General features: G+C 53.8%; 1 protein-coding gene and 1 long non-coding RNA gene across 9 annotated transcripts in view; one reads left to right on the forward strand and one right to left on the reverse strand.

Moving 5' to 3' along the window:
- Positions 1–359: 359 nt before the first annotated feature.
- On the forward strand, positions 360–11,416 carry LOC141731353 (uncharacterized). 5 transcript variants are annotated; one of them, XR_012583390.1, is made up of 5 exons: positions 360–3,475; positions 4,160–4,233; positions 5,460–5,544; positions 7,830–8,051; positions 10,627–11,416. It is a non-coding gene; the product is annotated as an uncharacterized LOC141731353 (long non-coding RNA). The 5 variants fall into 5 exon arrangements; XR_012583389.1 differs by having other exon boundaries at positions 360–4,233; positions 7,827–8,051; XR_012583386.1 differs by having other exon boundaries at positions 360–4,233.
- The window catches only part of MAPKAP1 (MAPK associated protein 1), an 81,952-nt gene continuing 69,895 nt past the window's right edge, over positions 10,464–22,520 (reverse strand). For all 4 annotated transcript variants that reach the window (XM_074556043.1, XM_074556040.1, XM_074556041.1 and 1 more), the window contains 2 exons: positions 13,701–13,798; positions 10,464–11,997 (listed from right to left, as the gene is read on the reverse strand). In XM_074556043.1, the coding sequence (XP_074412144.1) occupies positions 11,872–11,997; positions 13,701–13,798 (224 nt within the window). In that variant the 3' untranslated portion in view covers positions 10,464–11,871. The remainder of the gene's footprint in view (positions 11,998–13,700; positions 13,799–22,520) is intronic.

The raw sequence follows: 22,520 nt of genomic DNA on the forward strand, positions 1-22,520 counted from the left end.
GGCGGGGAATGGCTCTGCTGGGGTCCCCGGGGGATGTCCCCAGCTCCGGCTGCCCCGGTGCCCGCACAGGGACTCCCCGTGAGCAGCGGCACAGCCATCCCCACCAGGAAACACCAGAGAGCCCCGCTTGGCACTGGGGGCAGCCTGGAGCCAGAGACACCCCGTGCTCAGCCTGAACCCTGCGGGCACCCCTGTGCTCAGCCTGGTGCCCATGGGCACAGGAGCCCGCTGGGGTGGCTGCTCTTGTCCCTGCCCGGTCGGGCGGTGAGCCCGGGGCTGGTCCCGGAGCCGGGCAGGACCGAGCGGTCCCAGCCCCGGCCCCGGTCCCAGTCCCGGTCCCAGTCCCGGTCCCAGCCCGGCTCCCTGCAGCAGAGCAGAGGGTTTTCCTGTTCGGGGAGCTCGGGCTCCTCCCGCGCACAGGAGGCGATGTCTCCATAGAAACTGGCACGTTCGGAGGGCAGCGGGAGCGGGGACCGAGACAAAGCCTGAGCGGGAGCGGCCCCGGCTCGGGGACCCTCGGGCAGGCGGCTCGGGCGATGCCAGCCCGGGCCCCGCTGTCCCCGCTGCCCCGGGAGGGCACTGGGGTGGCACTGTCGTGGCAGCGTCCCCTGCCCGTGTGGCGGTGCCACCCGTGTGCCAGGGTGGCTTTTGGCACCAGCCTGGGCCGGGCAGGTGCGGGAGGACGGCGGGGCCGGGCGGGAGCGGGCATTGCCCACCCTGCCCATTGTTGTCCGCCCTTCTCACCCTGCCCGGCAGTGCCCACCCTGCCCATCATTGCCCACCCTTCTCACCCTGCCCATCCTGCCAGCCCTGCCCGGCACTGCCAGCCCCGGGCTCAGCCACCTCGCCAGCAGAGTCGTTGGGCTGGGGTTAATCAACATTCATTCATGTTTCCAAGTGTAAATTGAGCATTTGTTTAATTATGTGTAAGCAGCAATACATTCTGGCCATTATCTAAATCACTATTTTATTTCCTGGATGTGGTTTCATAATGCTGGGTTTGTGCTCCAGCCTCTGCATCATTAACAGAGAAGAGTTAATGAATATAAAAGCGTAAAGGCTAATTACACTTTAATTTACAATCATGGTCTCATTTTGGGACCACATGAAATCTGTTTTGAAAACAATTAAAACAACAAAAAAAAAAGCCCAGGGAAGGTCTGGAGAGCGGGAGGGTTTTGGCACAGAGCGGCGCCGGTGGCCGGCGGGGCCGGGGCTGCCCGGGGCGGGTCCCTCCCGTCCCCTCGGCCCCGCGGGGGCGGCCCGGGCTGGCAGCGGGACCCCCGGGGCTGCCGTGGGGACCGGGCTGGGCCGTGTAAATTGGAGCCCGAGAAGAGCACAGTTCACTGGAAGGAGACAAAGATTTATTGGGCTGCAGATGTGGAAAGCAAAATTCACCATAGTGCTGACTCCAGCACTTTGCAGCATTTACCACTCCTGGGGATGCTGTTCTGTGCCTGGTCCTTGGAGGGACGGTGCCTGCAGATGAGCTGGCGGCAGGAGCGAGGCCGGTGAGCGGGGCCAGGTGAGGTTTTGTCCCCTCGAGGGTTTTGTGTCAGGGCAGCTCCTGCAGGAGCCCATGGCTCTGCTGCCACCAGCCCTGGCAGAGGCCAGGAGTGTCCCAGAGCATCAGGGCACCGTCACAGCTGATGCTGTGTCCAGGCCCAGGGCAGGAACTGTCCCCACTGGCACGGGATGGCCTCTCTGGATCTGGCTGTGAGTTACAGGTGGGATCTGGGGCTGAGGTGTGGGCTGGGAGGAGAGCAGGGCCCTGGGGAGCAGAACTGGAGCCTGTTCACTGTGCTTTGCAGTGGGTGAGTACCTGTTTGCATTTCCTTTATTCTGATTCCCTCAGCTATGGGATAAAAGCTGTGCTGGAACCAGGAAGGAGCAGCGGCCTCAGCACCAGAGAATTGTTCCCTTCTCTGGGCTGGCTGTCTGCGGCCAGCAGAGGAAATAAATCTCCCTGAGAAAACCACTTTGCTCACACAATTCCCATCCAGCAGGGCACGGTGGCATCACTCACTCCTTGTTTTATTCAGCTGATGCTCTTTTTCTGGGCCAGTTGAGCCCTGCAGCAGCACGATGCCTTTACAGGCGCTCAGAGCTGGGGGCTCATGGGCCTGGGCACTGTGAGGGCAGCGCTGCCCACCCTGCCAGGGCCGGCTCGGGCAGGGCTGTGGATGTGCTGGGACGTGTCTCCCAGGCCCGGGCCCTGAGCTGGTGCCCTGCAGAAGTGCTGCAGTCCCCGTGGTTCTGCTCCCCCTGCCTCTGCTGAGGACAGGAGGTGTCCCTGGGGGTGGCTCAGGGACATCTGCCCCGTGGGATTTACAGGAGCCAGGGGCTCTGTGGGTGCCCCTCCTGCTGCTGGTGAGCTGGGCTGGGACAGGGGAGGCTCCTTCAGCCGCGGGCACCGTGCCAGGCACTGCGGCCAGCCCTGGCTGGAAGGTGGCTCTGGGGCTCTGCTGCCCCCGTGCCCCACGGTGGGAGCCCGTCCCTGCTGCACTGCAGGCACCTGGGAGAGCCCCTCCCTGCCCCTCAGCAGGGCTAACGTGGGAGCTGTGCCACCGCCAGGCTCAGGCAGGTTTGTCACTTGTCACTGACGAGCACACCCAGGAGCTGAGAGGCCGCTAATTGCAACCGCTCACAATTGGGAATTCCTGTGGGTTAGGCACAGTACCTGCACTAACAGGGATTTCACTTTCACAAATCCATCCTACCGAGGGCAGCAGAGGAGGAGCAGCTGCAGTGCCCTGCTGGCACTGGGAGCAGCCAGTGGTACCACAGGGGCCAGACCTTCATCACCTCCTTCATCACCTCCTGAGAAATGCGGTACCCAGCCTGAGGCTGGGGGGACGCCAGGGCTGCTGAGGGCTCCAGGTACCTGGGGGTGCTGGCTCTGGTGAGTTGTGTCTCAGGAGGGCTCAGGGCTCACTCAGGGCCCTTTGCAGTGGCACCGGTGGTGGCAGGGCCCAGCTCCCCTTGGCAGCAGCGTGGGGATGCTGCTTGTTCAGGGCATCATCAGCTCCCCTTGTCAGCGTTCCCACCTTCCCACTAATCCTTGTCATCCCAAATCCTATCAGCACTGATTTGATATTTACCTCCAAATCGTGGATGAACATGTTGAACATCATCATCCGATGATGATTCCCCATTGACAACTGCTTTTTGAGACCTGTCAGTCAGCCAATTCTTAATCCTTCTAATGTGAGCTCTATTGATATTATATACAGCTAATTTTTTAATCAAAACGTCATGTGCTATTAAATCAAATGCCGAAGAGAAGCCAAAGCACACTACTGCTCCTCAGTTACTTTTATCAGGTAAACTTTTAAATTCAAGGAATGAAACCAAATTTTTTGACAAGCCCGGCTTCCCATCCAGCCACGCTGCCGGCTCTGGTTTCAGCCCCCCCTGCTGCCGCCTGCAGCCGCTCCAGCTCCTGAGCCTCTCCCGGGATGGACACGACCGGAGGGTGAGTGTGGGGCCCGGGGCTGGGCCTGCCAGGGGAGGGCCGGGTGCTGGGAAACTGCACAGTGAAATCTTGGTGGGGAAATGGGAATTTTCCTCCTGCGCTGGATGCAGCCTCTGACCTGGAAACGGCGGCCCAGCCTCCCCTGTGCGGCGGGGGCAGGCGGCAAATGCGAGATGACAGCGCAAGAGGCGCCAATCTGGTCACCAGCTGTCCGGCGGGCACCGGGCCGGGCTGGCACTGCCCAGCCACGGAGCCATCCGGGGAGGAGGAGGAGGGCAGGGCCGGGCTGGGCAGGTACGGGCGGGCGGGCACACTCTGCCCGTGCCAGCTCCGTGCTGGGCTGGCACTGACCCGCGGGTCCTGCCATGGTGGCCCTGGACTGTCCCTGGGTGCGGTTTGGGTGCCTGTGGCACCGAGGCTGAGCCCTGGGCACCCTGCCCAGAGCCAGGCGAGCCAGGCTGCTGCAAACCCTCTGTCTGGAGAGCCACAGCTCCTGCCCTGGTCCATCCAGCACAGGGATGCCCAGCTCTGTCCCCTCCAGCTCAACCAACCCTTTGCAAATCTGAATTAATAAGGTTGCACAGCTACAGACACAGGAACATGGGCTGTGTCTTGTCTTTGTCGATCAATGCTTTCTATCATCCCATAAAGCTGATTAAAAAGCAGAGCCCTTCATCTCACCAGGTTCCGCATCCCAACGTTATAAATTTGATATTCCAGTCAATGATTGTCAGCGCTGGCGGAGGACACGGAAGCTGGTCAGTATTTGTGGTTTATAATTAATACTGGAGCACTGGGTTTATATGTAATATTGGAGCATTGCTGCAGAGGGCACCAAGGAGGGATTTGGGGTGGTTAGGAATTTATTATCCCTAAAATGTCAAAGAGCAAGAGCAAGGCAGTTTGTGTGTCCAGCAGTGCCCGTGCCAGAGGGACAGGGGGTGACCAGTGTGACCTGTCACGGTCACCAGCTGTCCCCAGAGCTGCTGGCAGGGCCGGCCGAGGGGTCAGCTCCATCCGGCCCTTCCTGTGTCCGCAGGGAAGCCGCTCTGAGCAGATGTGTGTGCCCAGCCCTGGACACGGGATGTTGGTCCCTCAGGCTAGGCGGTGACCTGGTTGTGCTGCCAGCTGCTCGGGAGCCCTGGGTGGATGGAGCTGCTCCCGTCTGGGTCCCCGCAGGGGCCTCAGCCCCCCAGGCTGTGGGCAGGGCTGCGGGGCTGGTCCTGGCCAGCCGTGGGGCAGAAAATGCCACCAGGGCACCCCACAGACTCTGCTGGGCCAGCACAGGGGATTTTGGGGCTTGCTCCAGGAATAAGAGACTTGACCCCAAATGGAATGTCCTGAGCAGTTTCCCTGGGACAAACCCCATAGCCTGAGCAGATCCCCAGTGTCACACACCTCGTGTCCTGGTGAAGTGCAGGGGAGGGCTGAGGGGGTCACTGCCCTCCGGACAGGAGCAGGGACAGGGACAGGGACAGGGACAGGGACAGGGACAGGGACCGGCCGTGGCAGCGGGGGCGCAGCCCGAGCCGAGCCGGAGGCTGCGATCGGCGGCCTCAAGGTGGCACCGTAAGAGAGGGAACAGCGCGGCAGAACAAAGGCACAGCGCCGAGACTCAGAACAGAGCCCAGCACAGCCCAGAGCCCCCAGCCCTGCACAGACACCCCAGCCCTGCACAGAGACCCCAGCCCAGAGCCCCCAGCCCCTGGACAGGACACGAGGGTCCCGATGCCCCCGGCAGGAATGGCAGCACTGGTGAGGAACATGGGGTCATGGTTGGTGGCAGGATCGGGGGCCTTGGGGCACCCACAGCCCCCGGCCACCACGGGCAGGACCCTCAGGACCCTCAGGAACCCCAGCCTGGTGCTCTGCATGTCCCGGGGCCGTGCCAGTCACAGCTTGCAGGGGACCAGGCTGATATGGGTCAAACATCCCGTGTCTCCAGGGATTTTGGGGTGATTGTCACGTTTCTGTGTTTCTCCAGGCACAGGAGGGCGGATGCTGCGCGTGGTGTGGGGCTGGTGCCCAGTGCAGACGATGGCATGGATCCACCCAGCCTCTGGTGCCAGGTATGACGCTGGCATTCCCAGCTCACTCCCCTGTGCAGGGCCAGGGATGCTGGTCCTGGGACCCTGCCCAAACCCCGGGTGGGTGTGTGGGGCCCCCCCGCCCGGCTCCCCCACGGGAGGGCCCCTCCTGCTAATTGGAGTGTGCTGAGGAGGAACTGAGCCCTGCCTGCCTTGACACTGGGACCCAAACCTGCTGTAGAACCAAATGCATACACACACCCACATCCACCAGGCTTTTAGTTCAGCAACAAGTGAATCCATCAAAGCCCAGCACCTAATTTAATAGCAATAATGAAAGGTGTGCGTCACTATTAATTTAAGCACTCCAACATTAGCCTTGCACTTAGAAACCAGCAAGGCAAAGCTATTTACAAATGAATGTACCAGGGCAATAAATTGAAAGGACTGGTCTGACCTGCGGTGGCGGCTTTCTTCATTTATACATAGATATATTTCTATAGATGCATTTATTCCCATCTCTTTAGCGAACTCTCCCTAATTAAGTTGAAGTGGCAGTGGAAGTGTGGCAGTAAGTGTGGAAAGAAGCTGCTGAAAACGTATTTAATTCATTATAAATAATCTTTGATACCGTGGGGTTGCGTAAAGGTTTCGGTATCAGAGCAGGACGCCGAGCAAGGCCAAGGAGATCACGGGCCCGCGGTGGGAGCGCCTCATCCCGCGGTTTGAGGTCCTGGCGGAGCGGGGCGAGGCCCGCGGGCCGTGCCTGCCCCGGGGGCAGCAAGGTGCGTGTCACCCGCATTAAGGGACTTTAATGTGCTCGGAGTCACATTTCTGCACCCTCGCAGAATACATTATCTGCGCGCTGCCTTCACAGGCTGTCACCTCGCGGGGAGGCTGCAGAGTTCCTGGAAACCATTATCAGCCTCTAATGATATTATCAAAATTGGAGCACTCGTGGCGTGGTGGGGGACGGGGGTTCATCCCTGCTCTGTGAGGGGGCAGCAGGACGGGACTGTGGCTCCGTGGGTCCCTCTCTGGGGTCCCGTGGGTGATGTGCCAAGGGGTGCAGAGGCCGTGGGTACCTGTGAGGGCTGGATTAGGGTTAGGGCATCTGGGTAGGGGCACCTGTCTGTGCCCCGTAAGCTCCGTGCAGGAGCCCACCCCCAGGGCACGGTGCCCTTCCCATGGCACCGCTGACCCCGAGCGCTGCTCTGCCCTCCCAGGCTGCTGGCACCACAGAAAAGCAGAGCCGTCTTTTTTGGAGTGTAATCTCCTGCCTGCGACAAGGAGCCACGCAAACTGATAAATTGCAGATTAAACGAGTGCCACACTCCACTCCAGCCCTGGCTGTTAATTCCCCTGTTGTGCAATTCCCGGCTCTCAGGGCCTGTCAATTCCAGCTAATCGCAGGAGGCACTAAAACACTCTGCCCTGACAGCCCCGGATCGAGGCACCCCTGACTCCCGGCTCAGGTGGATTGCACGCATCACTTATGCACAAATCAGCAATATGCCAGCAGGGAGGAATTATGTCCGATGACAGCCCAGACATGAGGTACATATTGCAGAGCCGGCGAGCCCCAGCCGCCGTGACAGATTGCGGCGCGGGGCTGCGCTGGTGCGGGAGCGAATCCCGCCTGCCCCGGCCCCGAGCGCACCCGGAGCCACCGGCCCCGCGCCCGGGCTGCGGCACCAAAGGGCGGCCCCGCAGCCTCTGCCCCTCCCTGCCCTGTGCCCCTCCCTGGCCCTGTGCCCATCCCTGTCCCCCTCCCTGTGCCCCTCCTTGGCCCTGTGCCCATCCCTGTGCCCATCCCTGTGCCCCTCCCTGGCCCTGTGCCCCTCCCTGTGCCCATTGCTGTGCCTGTCCCTGGCCCTGTCCCCATCCCTGTCCCCCTCCCTGTGCCCCTCCCTGGCCCTATGCCCATTCCCGTCCCCATCCCTGTGCCCGTTCTTGTCCCAATCCCTGTCGGTGCCAGGGCCCAAAGGGGCAAAGGGAAAGGAGAAGATAACGGGGCACCATGGACACAGGGAGGGCCCCCCGGGCTGAGGGGTGCCAACGCACCCTGCTGTGCCCAGCTGGGGTGGGGACCAGCCCCGCTCAGCCCAGCCTGGCTCTCTGTAACATTTAACTTGTCGTAGTCTGTGATCCTGAAAAGCTGAAATTAATGACAGCCTTGCAGTTGCTCATTAATAATTGCTTCATTACTGTACGCAGTTGCAGCCTCCTGACAATAATGGGGTTTGCTGGTGTATTTCTAATTATCTGGCATTTCAGCTCCCTAATAGAGTCCCGGTGCTCCCTGACGAGACCTCTCTCTCCAGCAGGAGCTCAGCCCAGCCCGCTCGGCCCAGCCTGCTCCTTCACCTGCAGCTCCTGGGAACGGCTGAGCCACCCTGGAGGGGCCCACACAGGACCCGAGGGCACCGAGACCCTCCAGGCCTGGCCTGAGCTCTCCCCATCCCCGTGGCACACCTGGGGCTCTGCTGAGGGTGGATTGGGAGCAGCGACATCGTGAGAGGAGCTGGGTGTTCCGGTGCCCTGAGCAGGTACGTGCCTGTGGCTGGCAGTGCTCAGCGTGCCCACACCACGGCTGTGCCCTTAGCCAAACCATGGCCATCCCCGTGCCCACCCCATGGCCATCCCCATGACCACACCACACCCATTCCCACGGCCACACCACACCCATTCCCATGCCCACACCATGGCTGTCCCCATGGCCACACCATGGCCATCCCCGTGCCCACACCATGGTCATCCCCATGGCCACACCATGGCCATCCCCGTGCCCACACCATGGCCATCCCCATGGCCACACCACATCCATCCCCACAGCCTCACCACAGCTGTCCCCATGGCCCTGGCACCCCAGCAGCCCTGTCCCTGTGCCCAGGCTGTGCTCCAGCCCTGTTGAGCAGAGCAGGAGGAGGTGCCAGAGCTCGGAGGGTGCTGGGGCTGGGCCAGGCTGTGGCTGTGGCTGTGGAATTCCAGCTCCCAGCAGCAATCCGCCCCGCAGTGGTGGCAGTGGCAGTGACGGGGCAATCGTGGCTGTGTCCCCACGCTCCCAGCCTGGAAATGACCACTTGTGCCCCATTCCAGCCCTGCCACCAGCTCCCAGCCCATTACGGCACACGCGGGCCCTGCACTCCCACCTGGGGAGGGGGCTCATTTGTAGTTAAAAATCTATTGTGACTTGTCAGAAAAATGAATAAATGAGCACATTATTTTTTCATTTTGGAGCTCAGCATCTGTTTGTCTAATCAAGAAAGAGAACTGGGAAAGTCAACCAGGGCTGACGCACACATTTTATTTAACTTTTCCTCTGTCAAAGGAGTTTAAATGTGTAATGAACAGGCCATGGTGATTTGAAATATAATCCCATTACTCTGATGAGATTACCCAGGCTGTGAGAGTTCACAAATCATGCTTAGGGTTTTTAGAGTGAACAACACCCTGTTGAGATTTTTTTCTCTTTTTGCATTTAAGCAGAGGTGTGTGGGGAGAATAAAACATGACAGTGCTTAACCCTTCCCGCAGAGGAGCAGCAGCACGGGGCTGTGCTGGGGCCAGCCCTCCTTGTGCCCGGTTCTTGGTGACCCTGAGCTCTCCATGGTCCCGGCAGCGATGCAGGGAGCACACCTGGCCAGGGCACGCTCCCGCTGGCCCAGCTGTGCCCCTGTGCCCTCTGTTCCCTGTCCTCGTGGCTGTCCTTGTCCCAGTGCTGCTCGGGGTGGCTGTGCTGGCTGTGATTTAAGGGGCATTAATTTCAGCTGCACAGCAGCACCCAGCCCCACCCGCCGCCACAGCAGCGCATTTCCATGGATTCATGGGCCCATTACAAACATGTCTCCATAAATAACTCCCCCCATTAATCTCAGGGCTGCACCCACGGCTGTGCCATGGGTTTCGCTTGCTTGTCCTGGTGCCAGGTCTCAGCCCCCCCTGAGGGGCAGCAGCAAAACCCAGGGATGCCCCAGACTCCTGCCAACCCAAAACCAAAGGTAATTCTGGCTGGAATTGGTGCTCTGGGAGCTCCTGGCAAAGCCCTGCAGAGCCCAGGGACAGCACCCAGTGCTCTGCCCTTGGGTGCCAGCTTGTGCCAGGGTGCCCTGGGTGTCCCTGCTCAAAGATCTCTCTCTGGTGCTCTCCTGTGCTCTGACAAAGCCGAGGAGGTGGAGGGGAACTGTGCCTGTGGACAGGAGCCCTCTGACAGCAGGAGTCAGAGGGAATTGAGGGGATCTCTGGTGCCTGCAGCAGCTGCCTGCGTGCGCAGGGGAGCCGCGCTCTGCTCTCTGGTAGCAGGATGGGGGAACAGCTTGCCTTGCTGACCCAGTTGAATGCCCATCTGACTCAATTACATCTACAGCTACCGGGGAAAGACCAGCCCGCGATGGCTCCGTGCTCAGCTGTGCACACTCTGCAGCCACGAGCCTGATTTAACTCCTTCAGGGGCGCTGGGCAGCAGAAATGCCTGCTCTGGGAGGGATGCTCAGCTCCTGGAATGCTGCACCTTTCCGGGGTTTAAGGAAGGTTTCCTGTGGGCCATGCGTCAAACTGAATCTGACCTTTGGAAGCAAACTTGCTTTTTAACTGTCAGTGGCTCTTTTGCAGCAGATAAACTCACTTTGGGCTCCAAAGCTCCCCGCTCCTCACGCAGCCTTGGAGCAGCCTCTGTCTGTCCCTCTCCCTCAGGACACACCAGGAGCAGGAGGCCGTGAGCACAGCTGGTCTGGGCAAGGGGCTGTGCCACAATGTCACCGACAGCACAGAGGTCATTGGGTGAGATTTTCAGGCTCTCCTGAGAGCAAACCTGCACATGCTGAATCCCTGCTGATAACAAATACACGTGAGGGGGTGGCAACAGCACTATGGCCATGGAAACAGGAGACTGCTGCAGATTATGGTACCAAATAGGCAATTTTTCAGTTCAGTTAAAAAGAATTGAAACTGGGTGGCCAAAGAACATTCACAGAGCAACTTTAATGTTAAATATTTCACAGAGTCGGTTAAAAGAGTCATTTACATCGAAGGGGCTTTTCCCATTGTATCTGTGCTGCATTTGCACATAGAAAATATTAAAAAATTAATAGAATACTATAAAATATTGTTTCTCTTGTTTTGCAGATATCATGGAAGACTGTACAGGGAGGCCTGGCCTCGGTGGTGCAGGGCCAAGCAAACCCAGAACAGAAACACAACAGGTGAGACCCAGGCCCTCCCTCTGCCCGGGGCTGCCCCACGCTGTGTTAAGGCTCAGGAAGTTTTCTCTGTACAACAGCAGGGTGGGAGGCTGGCAGAGGGTGGGCAGTGCCCAGGGAGCTGCCCCCAGCCCCGTGGGGCACCAGGGCAGTTCTAGGGTAGTGTGTGCAGAGCTCCAGTGGGCTGGAGAAAGACACCTCTGGTGAATTCAACCAACAATGCGGCTCTGGGTGCCAGCATCCATTCCCGTGGTCCCTGATGTGTTAAGGATGAACAAGGCCAAGGTAGTTACAAATCCCAGTACAAAGTAGGTCTTAATTTTTATTGTTAAAGAATAATATTGAGAGAAGGTGAAGGCATTTCTGAGTGCCCAGGGACAAGGTGCCCCAGTGGATGTGCCAGCCCCAGGGTGGCAGCAGCTGAGGGTCCTGGGCAGGAGGATTCTCCTCTCCACCTCCAAGACGTGGATTTCCAACCACCGTGCTGCCTTCGGCAAGGAACTTCCAACAAAGCATTTGCAAAGCTGAAAAGCACAGTTAAATAAAATATTTTTGAACAAAACAAACACAACAGACTGGACTGTCTCAGGGCTCCCTCGCTAAGCGCTCCCCTGCCACGGCTGCTGTTCCTGGCTCACGGATGCCTCCTGCACTTCAGCAACAGAAGTGAAACCATCTGGGACTGCAGCCTCCCCCCAAAAGAACTGTGCATCATATGGACCTTGAAAAAGATTACATCTGTTTATTAATAGTAAAAATGGATACATTTGTCCTACATTTTGTTTTTAGAAATTTGATCATGTCACAAGCAATACCTGCGTGTACGTGGGTGGATTACAGATGTATATAATTTATTTTAACCAGGCTGTGAAATAATATGTAATCACATCTCTTCTTGTGATTGTACATAATACAGTAATTAAATGATGCCAGTCTACGTCATTCTCTTATTTCTAATCAAAGGAACCTGAAGCGTAACAGTCTTCTTTCCGGCTGATATGGCTCTTTATGTCTGTCACGGGGAGGCTCCCGCGCCGAGCGGGGCGGCTCTGGCAGCCGTGAGGGACGGGACGGGATGTCCGGGCTCCCGGCCGGCCCGGGCAGGAGCGGCGGCCCCGGGCCCGGGCCCGGGCGGGCGGAGCGGCTCCAGCGCCGCACGCAGCTCTGCCGCTCACTGCTGCCCCGACTTCTTCTCCTTCTGGAAGCTAAAGCTCGTTCTCCTGCTCAGCTTTCTTTGTTTCTGAGCGAAATAGTCTGCTCTGGCTGTGCTTGCTCGCGACTCTAGAATATAGTTAACCTGCAAGACACGAGCGGTGTTAATGCCACCCTGGGGAGGCTGGGGACCCCCAGCCCACCCCCTCAGCAGGATGATGGCAGAGGGAGCCCAGAGTGCCAGAGAGCCCTGGGCCGTCCTCCTGTGCCCCCGGTGCCACCCTGGGCCACCCAAACCTCTGGGGAGGGCAGGGACCCGTGCAGGCCCCCCAGCGCTGGCACAACCAGCAATGGGCATCAATAAAGGACCTTATCAGCCTCAGTGAAAAGAATTCTTCCATTATGATGTTTGCGTACTCAGCTAATCTCAGAGTTTCCCTCTGTTTTGGCACATTTTACTTGATGAAAGCATTTTAAAATGATATTTAACAAGCCTGCTACTCCCTAAATTTATTATCTCCAATGCTTTGTGATAATCTCAGAGATAATTTTAATGGAAGGTTAATGCAAGAATCAAAAAGATAAAAATGCCCTTTGGTCTGTCATTAGCTGGTTAATATGCTGTGGCTTAAAACTTGCACAATTTTATGCACTGTAGAGTGTTTCACTTTCATTGCATATTACAGCTTAAGGCATAAAAATATAGGGAATTTTCATGGTCAATAAAGTCTCAGTCCTTCTCACTTGATCATCTAAAAAGCCTAATTTGAAAAGTCTGATTTTTCTGCGCTCCCTAATGCTGATGGAATTGAAAACAAACCAGTGACTTGTGCATGAAGCCAGAGAATGTTCTATATAAACAAACTGCAACTTGGGAAAAAAGTACTGCTCAATATTATTTCTCTCTCGAATATTCATGCTATTCACAGTAAACCACTTTTTTAGCCTTTGTATATGAACCAGACTGGGATGGGTGGAAGTGTCCAAAACCCAAGGAGATGTGGCATGGGGGTACTTGGGCAAAGGTTGGACTTGATGACCTTGGGGGTCTTTTCCAGCCTTAATGATTCTGTGATTCCATGATTCCAAGTGTTTGGGACTGCAATAGCTGATCTAAGGTAAAGTGGGACCAGAAGAATTGGCCTAACAGCTCACAGAGCAGAAACCCCTCAAACACTCTGACCTCCTGTGTGATGAATAAAAGTTATTTTATCGCACGTCAGTTGTTTAACAATCCTCTAAACTCCACACAGCCAATAAAAGCAAACATAACAGATGGTTTGCCAAAATTACTGCTTTTGAGTTTTGACTTGCTACGAAAGATGAACTTGTGGAAAATTCCATTTAATTTTTCAAGAGTGTAACAAAAATTTGTTTCCCAAAGCAAGGGAGTTTGTGTCTGTGTTTGCCCCAAGGAAAGCAAACAGTGCAGGGAGAGGATCAGGTAGAGAAGCCCCTGTGAGCTGTGTGGGGACACCAGAGCTGTGAGGGGCAGGAGCACCAAGCCCTGCACAGCACAGGGCTGCTGACCACGTGTCCAGAGGTGGAAACTACCTGGACACAATAAAATCTGGTCGTTTCCAATAAAATTCCACAGAAAATGGTGTCTCTGTTAACTAGGAAAAAAACACAATAGGAAATGCTACACACAGACAGGCAGTGGCTGCGTGGCTGTTGGAAGGATGAATAAAACAGCAGGCATGGAGCAGCCATCCTGACAGGTTAAACACACCCCAGTGGTCCTCAGGCACTGCACCCTCGTGTGCTTCCAGAGCCTCCTGAATACTCACATGTCTAACAAGTGGTAAAACACCAGGATTTTGGGTCACGTTAAAATTTAATACTCACCTTCAGTACGATTTCATTGACAGTAGCAGCATCTGATTCAAAGTAAAGGTGTTTGTAGTCATGATTGCTTAGATATGTAAGTTTAAATATTGCATGACCTGCAAAGATAAGAAAAAAACTGCTTAGAATATTCCTGTAAAGTTTGAGCAGAGCTCGTTGCCTGACAGAAGAAAACCACAGATGGTGATCTCAGCGTACCATCAGCACGACAGAAGGAAGCAATGAAATGCTGACAGGCTTCTCATGTCATTTCAATTTAAGGCAAGTGGTGGCTTACAGGAGCAGCTGAACTCCAGTCAATAAAGTTCCTTTTCCCATCACATCCCCACTGCAGGAAATGCAAAAATCCATCAAATGGCTGGTTAGCTCTGCTCGGCCACGACGGCGCTGCAGCCCCGGCACCGCGTCGGGGCTGAGCATGGGAGGAGGGTTGTACTGGACAGAAAATGGCAATTAATCCCAGAGCCAGCACTCCAAACCCTCCTCCCAAAACACCCCAAACACCACGTGAGCCCAGCCAGCTGCTGGTGACCACAGGAGCAGCACCAAGCACAGGGCACCGAGGGACGCGGCTGTGCCACCACCAAACCCGCTCAGGGCTGGGATGGCCCTGCCCACACCAAGGAAAATCAAATTAAACTCTAACTGTGACCTGCTGGCACCTTCCTGGCACTCGGGCCTCTGTCCCAAATGGAAATTCCACGTGCTGGCCCTGTGGCTGTCCTGTGACAGTGTCCCTGGACTCCGACACGCGGTGCCAGCAGGAACGACTTAGACACAAAGGTCTGACGTGGAACACAAAGGAAGGCAAAATATCCTTCACTTGTATGGATGCTGATGGCTTCAAAATTAAAATTAAATGCATTCTATACATGATACTTTTCCAACGGTTTTCTAATTTATTCTGTTCAACAGTCAAAGTTAGCAATCCATAAAGTAACAGCCACATTACTGTAAATCCAGGTCTTTCCTGCAGGAAAGCTAATTGGAAATCTTATTTACATTATCTAATTCTCCAGATTTCCAAAAAGTGACTGATATATGCTCAGATTGGTGGCCAGGAAATTTGAGATGCAAGTATTTTATTGTGGCATGTTAATTAAACACCATTATGATGCACTAATCTGGAATATAAATTCTGTATTGAAAAATTGGCTAATAATAATAATAAAAACCCAACCCTTTAAATCATTTGACAAATGATGCCTCAGTGGTACTAAAAATGCGGAATTCCAAGCTGGGAGCTCATCAGCATGTTAATGCATGCAGCTTTGCCTGGAACACAGCATCTTAATGATTCCAAAAGTGCCAGTGCACCACTCTGGGGCTGGGACACAGCACCGTGCTCCACCAGCTCCCACCACTCTCCTTGGACATTGAACATCCCACGCTGCTTATCAGAAACTGGCACAAAACAGGGTCAGAGGACCCCAATGAGCTGCTGCATTTTTGGGTTTAGGAAATTTTGGGTAATTCTTGCTGTGGATCAAGACCAAACCTCTCCAGGTGTTCCTGCTCCCCGGAGCCCAGCGGTGCCACCACGTGTCCCTGGGGCACTGCCCTGCCCAGCACAGCCCTGCCAAGGGACAGCTCCTGCTCCCCTGGGCACAGAGGCTGCTCTGGGCCTGCCCAGCAGGGCACTGCCCAGTGTGGCTCTGCAGGGCCCTGGCACCGATGCCAACCCTGCAGAGCTCACAGCCCCTCCTGCTGGGACTGGGGACCAGTGGAAAGAAGCCAAGAAGACTTTTCCTTAGAAAGCCCCATTACCAGCACCATGTTTATGGGCTCCAAGTCCACAACACGCTACTTACAGCATGAAATATGAGTGCACTGAAATCCTAACTGGCACTTTGCTCTGCTACTCTTCTAGCCAGATGGAATTTATGAATTGTGAGATTGATTTCCATTTCCAAGAGTGCTTAAATATGTGATGTACCTCTTTCCAATAGAGCACCACCCCTGACAATTCTGAGATCAATAGGAGCTTCCATGGTTTGATGTTTCCGTGTGAGAGGATCTGGTAACAAACAGCAGCAGCTCGAGTGGCTCCTGCTGCATGTGACGGGGAATTTAAAGCAAATGCAGATGCTGCACAAGCAGCTGCTACCATCACTCCACACCACCAGTGGCTGGGTGTTTGCAGGGAACCTCAGTGCCCCGCAATCAGGATCAATCAGCTGCACAACAACAGAAAATCCACGTTATTCCCGACTATGTCTGTCAAAAGTGTTATGGAAAGCAAAAGGAATGACAGAAACTCAGCAGCTTTTGTCGCGGGGTAGGCGCAGCCCACGCTGAGCCCAGCGCAGCCAAGGGGTCCTGTGCCAATGTCCCTGGTGCCCCCTGAGCCCCAGCCGTGCCACGGCCCCACAGCAGAGCAGCCTCTCCCCCTGCTGCCCCTCGGCCCCGGCTCCCAGCGCTGATAAATCTTCCCAGCCCAGCACTAATGGGTTCCTGTGTGGTTACTCCTGGAGAGGAGCCCACAGACGGAAGGGCAGGATGCTAATTCACTGGGAATTCACCAAGGAGAGCTCATTTACTCCTTCAGCACCACGTCTCACGTTCAGCTGCTCAGCCCATCTCTGATTTTTAGCACCACTGCACTGCCAACGAGGCGAGGGAAGAGGCCCTGCAGCGCTGCAGCTCCGGCTCCCCTGGCCCTCCCAGGGCTCTGCAGCTCCTCCTGCACAGCAGCCCCAGCTCCCCTCGGCCCCACAGCCACACACAGCCCCCAGAAACCCGGTGGGATCACAGCTCCACAACCACCCACCATAATGTGCTTGTACGGGCAACAGTAAATCTTGTGCTAATTCCTGCAATCTCGGGAAAACGTCCAAGCCCTTGGTGGGCCCCACGCTGCACCTGACGCAGGTAGAAAAATAATCACTCTCATCTAAGTAATAAACTCTTTTTATCAAAGTCCAAAAGATAGATTTTTTTGCTTGGAAAACAAGGATATGAATTTGCAGAAGATAATTTTTTTACTGAATCTGCCAAGATTAGAAAGTTTCTCTTCTTTCCCTCCCCACAATTCAGCCCTTATCCTTTGCCAACTCTTTAAACAGAATGGAATTAAATCACTAATTAGACAGAGGATGAAAAGAATATTCATGAATTGGACAAAGCAGAAAACAAACAAACACTAGAAATGCAAATTTATGTTAATTTTTCAATATACCTTGATGATTACTTTGTCATTACAGGGCCATAAGGCAGAAGTCAACAATTAAGAGTTATTAGTGGAATAAATAGCTGGAGAAGGACTCTCTGAAGAACAAAGCACTTATGGACATCGTTTGACATCACTGATTCTCACTTCTTCAGAAACTGTGACCTCAACAGGCTCAGACCCTGAAATCTCCTCCCATGGGCCCAGAAAGGATGCAGAAGGGTTAGAAATGCACCAGTCAAAGGCAAGGAATGAGGGTAGCAAAACACACATCAGCAATACTCTGTACAAAGACACATTTCCTCCAACCCTGCACGAGCTGGGGGAGGCTCTGCTCTGCAGCCACTGCTGCATTTCACCCAAAGCACCGGGGAGGGGCTCAGCTGTCTGAAACCCTCCTGTGATACCCCAGCAATGATGCTGAGACCCTGGAGGGAGGCCTGAAGGGTCTACAGAGCTGCAAGAGTTGTGTTAGGGTTAAAAAACATCCAACACCCTTCCTGACATCCTCTGGTAACCAAAACACTTCTCAGGGGAGGTCACAAGTTGCAGCCACGGTTGGATTATCCAGATGTGGCACCGAGCCCTGCTAGGGACAGACAGAACAGAGGTGTGGGCCTGGGTGTACAGGTGGGGTCAATCCCATTTCATGCAAGGGATATTTATCCCAGAGGCACATGAGTTAGAGGCAGTGAGGGCAGCCAGTTCTGGGTGCAATCCTCACCCCACTGATGCCAGAGGAGTCACGGATGGTTCAGGCTGCCCACCATGAGCCCAGGGTGGATCTCCTCAAACCAGGGCAGTACTTAAGTGGGAACAAATGATAAGACTCTTAAGGAAAAAACCAGCAGCTGTGGTCCAGCTGGCTTGCCCCATTCTCTCAGGCAGCAGCATATTCCATGATCTCTTTTCCTCCAACCCTTTATGTTCCACTGTGGGCTTGCTACTCAGCGTTGCTATTAGAGGGTGACGTGGGTCCAGATGTCTTGAATACAGAGCTGCAATTAAAGTGCAGCACACACCCACTTTTGTGTCAAACTGTGGCAACTATTCACACATCTGGATTATTTTCCCTCAAAGCCTTCTGTTTCTTTAAATTATTATCAGAGGCACAATACTAATAAAGATTTTTGCAAAAATGCTGAAAATTGAGGTGTGACTCGGGGTTGCCCAAAACCTCTTTACCAGCAACCTTGTTTGGGGAAAAAAGATAAATAAATCAAAATGCAGTGTTTCCACATGGCAATGGGCTCCTCCACTGCGTCTGCACCTCATCAATCACGCATTGTCTGCCGGAGAGGCGAGCCTTGTAAATGTCACATCCACTCAGGCCCGAGGAGAGGCGAATCAAAATGCAGCGAGGAGTTTTAATTGGATAGTGTAATTAAACTAAAAAACCCCAGCAGAATAGCTTTGACAGGATAGATGAAGACCCCTTTTAATAGGGCTACAAAACAGATTTGTTAAAAGGATGAGGCAATGCGCGCTCCTGATTGCGCTCAGGAGAACTTTTATGAGCGGCTGTTGGAGGGGCTGCAGTTAATCAGCACTGCAGTGCCCGGCTGCTCGTGCCCCTGCCAGCCCTTCTCTGCAGGGACAGTGCTGCTGAGCGCTGCCCTGGCACAGCCCGAGCCCACGGGCACAGGAGCCATCTGTGCCCGCTGCCGCCCCTGCCTGCTCAGCGCGCCCAGGGCTGGGCTCTGCCCTTCTGCTCCACACTCGCGTGCTCCTTTCACTCCTAGCCTGAAGTTTGGGAACGTTTTCTCTGCTGAACCTGTTTTTTACCTTCTGGTCAGAACCTGTGACTAGTCTCCTGTTGAGTGGGAATTTTACTGTGTTACTTCTTGCTCCACAGCAGGAGCAGGGATATCAGGAACCATGATACTGTGGCATTTTGTGCACCATTGCAGAGCACACACTGCCTCTGCTCTGGCCCCACTGCAGGCTCTGAGCAAACCTGCAACAGCTCTGTTTGAGCCCCCAGAGAAGCAGAAACCCAATGCCCTCCCAACACTTCCTGGGTATTTTCAGCCCTTCCACAACGCAACAACGAATTCATTAAATTAGTACTACCCAATGTGCATAATCAAGAGAAACTGGACACTGAATTAAAACATCAAACACCTTTAGCTTTAAATGAAAACTACATAAGGGGGGTTCAGGCATGGCTATCACTTGCAGCCAGGGTGAATACTGCTGGAAAAGCTATTTTTGTGCAGATGTGGAATTCAATGGGAAAGACTGACTCGTGTAGCAACATCAATCAAAACGTCGGCTCGGCTGGCAGCTCCCGACAGTAAGGCAGGTTCAGAGGTCACGGGATAAAGAAAAAGCCAAGCTCTGGTTCAGCTCTAATATCTCCTCGCTGGAAGTCTCACCGAGGTACCTGCCCCCCTTCTGGACTCGCAGCTTTCATTAATCTTCTTGCCATCTTTTTTAACTAGTCATGCAGAACCGCTCGATAGCGAGACATATAATGGGGAGGCCCTGTGCCTATTACCAGGTTAACACTCTGTTAAGCCCCAGTGCAACAATGGAATCAGAATTTAAAGGAAATCTTCAGCTGCAGGGTGCAAAGCGGGCAATTAAATTACAAACTGAAGTTACCCATGTACTCCGTGACCTACGGAACACCTTTGTTTACACTTACCTTCATACCCAGGGTATTTTGACAAAGCAACTGAGATGTCTCTGCTTCATGAAAACAAAAAAAAAGGCAGATAAAGGATCACAGAGAATGTTGCTTCAGTGTTTCACGTAAATTATCAAATAAATCCAATTTCTGCAGCTCCTGTGGAGCACAGCTGCCTGGGAGAGCCCTGGGCAGGCTCTGATCAGGTGTGGTGGCACAGGGGCTGCCCTGGGCTCTGCACTCCCTGCCCACTCAGCTGTGCCCAGCAGCCCTGGGCACCCATCAGGGCCACTCGGGCCACAGAGCACTGCACACGGCAGTGGGCAGTGACACTGAAGTTTCTCCCCTGTCCAAGTAATGTAAGAGACATTACCAGAATCAGATTTCCTTTAAATTACACTATTGCAAAGGGATATAATTGTATTAAACGTATTATGTTGCTTCCTTAAGACTTTATATTATGTACACTTAATTGAGATACAAAGCTCTTTTCAGCTATAAAAATGACAACTACTTTATTAAGGCTTAAATCTTATTTCTCCATGATAGGATGCTTCCTTTCAAGACTCAAAACATTCAGAATCTCTCATGATAATCAGGCTGAACCTGATTTAAAGAAGACGTTCATGCCCAGTGTTGTCAGGTTCTAATGGCATCGAAGCAAGCCAGCAGGGCCATTAACTCTCCCCTCAGTCTAAATCCAGGGAGTCTGATTTAATTTACAAATAAAACTTCAAATTCTGACCCAGGGCTACTACAAGGGCAAACAAAAATCATCAGCCATCCCTGCCTACAATCCCCCCACTAATGGCAAATGAGATGCCAGAGCTTTCTGTTCTCATTTTCTGCCCTCACTGAAGGCAGCTCTGAGTTCTGTGAACTCTCAGCACAGGAAAACTCAGCCTGTCCAAAACGGCTGTGAGCTGTCCATCAACATCCCCAGCACGTCAGCTCTGAGGCTGCGGAGCCCTTTCACACACACGCACACACACACACACACACACACACACACACACAGGTGCCACCAAAGGGGGAAGCAAAGGACACGAGCACGAGGCTCCCACTGCACCCTGACGCTGGTCCCAGCACTCCACCTCCACTCCAACAACCCCTGCCCTTGCTAAAAAGCAGGAGCCTGGTCCAAACTCCTCAGCTCTCCAGAGTCACAGAGCCCAGCCCTGCAGAGCCCAGCTGGTTCCAACCCCACTGAGGTGCCCGGGCAGGGAAGGCAGCCCCAAACCCCAAGCCCAGCACAATGGGACAAGCATGAGCACTTCTGGAAGAGGAGATGGAGCAGGTTTGTGTTACAAGAGATAAAAACATGAAAACAAAATATATTGCAGAACTCAAAGACCTTATCTGTACCCAGCCTCTCTTTGCAATAATTCATTCAAGAAAGATCCGGGAATAATTTTTGATGTAAACTCTGCTACAAACATACATCACCGTGCTGATAAAAATCACAGACAAAACTTGTGAAATACAGTGAGTTTCATTCCTTTATGCTACTAAAATAACTTTTTTCCATTTAAAATTCAAGAGATACTGATCTGCTGTTCAGTTCCCCAAAATGCATCATTCTGAGATGTCACACTAAAAGTCTTTTCTGCTGGCCTAAAATAATGACTTTTGGAACATCTTTAGTGAGTTGGGAAAAGGTCAGCAGTTTCAGGAGGAAGTATTTTCTCCTGTTGGAACTGTGCTGAACCATTATTTAGTAGGAGAAGTTTAAGATGTTCACACAAAAATGAGCAAATAAGCCCCTCGGTACTGCCGTGGCTGCCTTGGTTCCAACCTGTCAGTGTCCTCTGCAAAGCCACTGTGATTCTTCACTCAGTGGTCCCCATGTGCAGGCACTGCCCTCCTGCACCTGGGCTCTGTTTGGGGGTTGAAACTCCTGGGTTGGCAGGATCTGGGCACAAACACAGCTCCCCACAGCAGCAGGTGCTGCCTCTGGGGCATGCCTGCAGGATGAGTGTCCAGGGCTTGTCCCCAGTGTGACAGCAGTGGAAACCTCAGGCTTCAACTGGACTTTCAAGAACAGCCTTGTTTTGGGGGCACCATTTTATCCCCTCACTGTCTGCATTTGCAGAAATGCGGGTACAGAGCAGAGGTGTGCCAGGATTTACCAGCCAAACTGGCCCTTGCACTGTACACAAAATCCTCACGTGTTTCAGACTGCCAGGTCACTGGGGAAGCTTCTCCTTGGGATTGTGCCTACCCAAGGACCATGAAATCTTGATGGAGAGACAGAAAAGGAAGACAATGACTAAACCAAGAACATGGAGTAGGAAGGGGTAATGAAGGGGAGAAGGATATAGTTCAATAATTGCTGATAAAATCTGTGGCAGCCATAAATTTACTCTTCCAAGAGAATTCAACAGATCATTACCTCTGTAAATATGTATCACATAATTCTCCCTCTCTGTCACCTTGCAGATAAGTACTTAATACCAGCATCTCACTACCCTGCAGAGGCACAAGTGCAATAAAATCCATCTGAGCTTTTGAACTGCAGTCACTTTTTGATCGTAGACGGTTCCATTTTGGCCCCACTGGGAGCCATTGCCCAATTCTCCCAGGGCCCATCCTGTGCTTTTTAAAACAACTTTTCCAGACAGAGACTCTCATTCCTCTCCTGACACAACAAGCAGAAGCCCTTGCTTTTGGAGTTGCACTCACAGAGCCAGCTCTGACCTCTGGCAATGGCTGAGCTGGGATGTCCAGCATGTCCCCAGACCTGGCTGTCACTGCTGTCCTGTCACCACCACAGAACAGCATGCCCAGAGTGGCACCTTCAGCCCAGTGACCCTGCAGCCATGGCAAATGGGGCAAATCCAGGCTGAGCTGACACTCTCTGTATGTCCGAGATCTTCAGTTGCACCAAAGACATTTAAAACCAGCCTGGAAGTTAAAAAGTGCCCAAGAATTGCAATTATGTTGAAACATGGATTTGCTGGCTGTGCTGCAGGGCTGGAGACAGCTGGGCAGAGCCAAAGTTCCCTTGGTGGCACAGTGG

This window comes from Zonotrichia albicollis, chromosome 21, assembly GCF_047830755.1.
Source record: "Zonotrichia albicollis isolate bZonAlb1 chromosome 21, bZonAlb1.hap1, whole genome shotgun sequence".
NCBI lineage: Eukaryota > Metazoa > Chordata > Aves > Passeriformes > Passerellidae > Zonotrichia > Zonotrichia albicollis.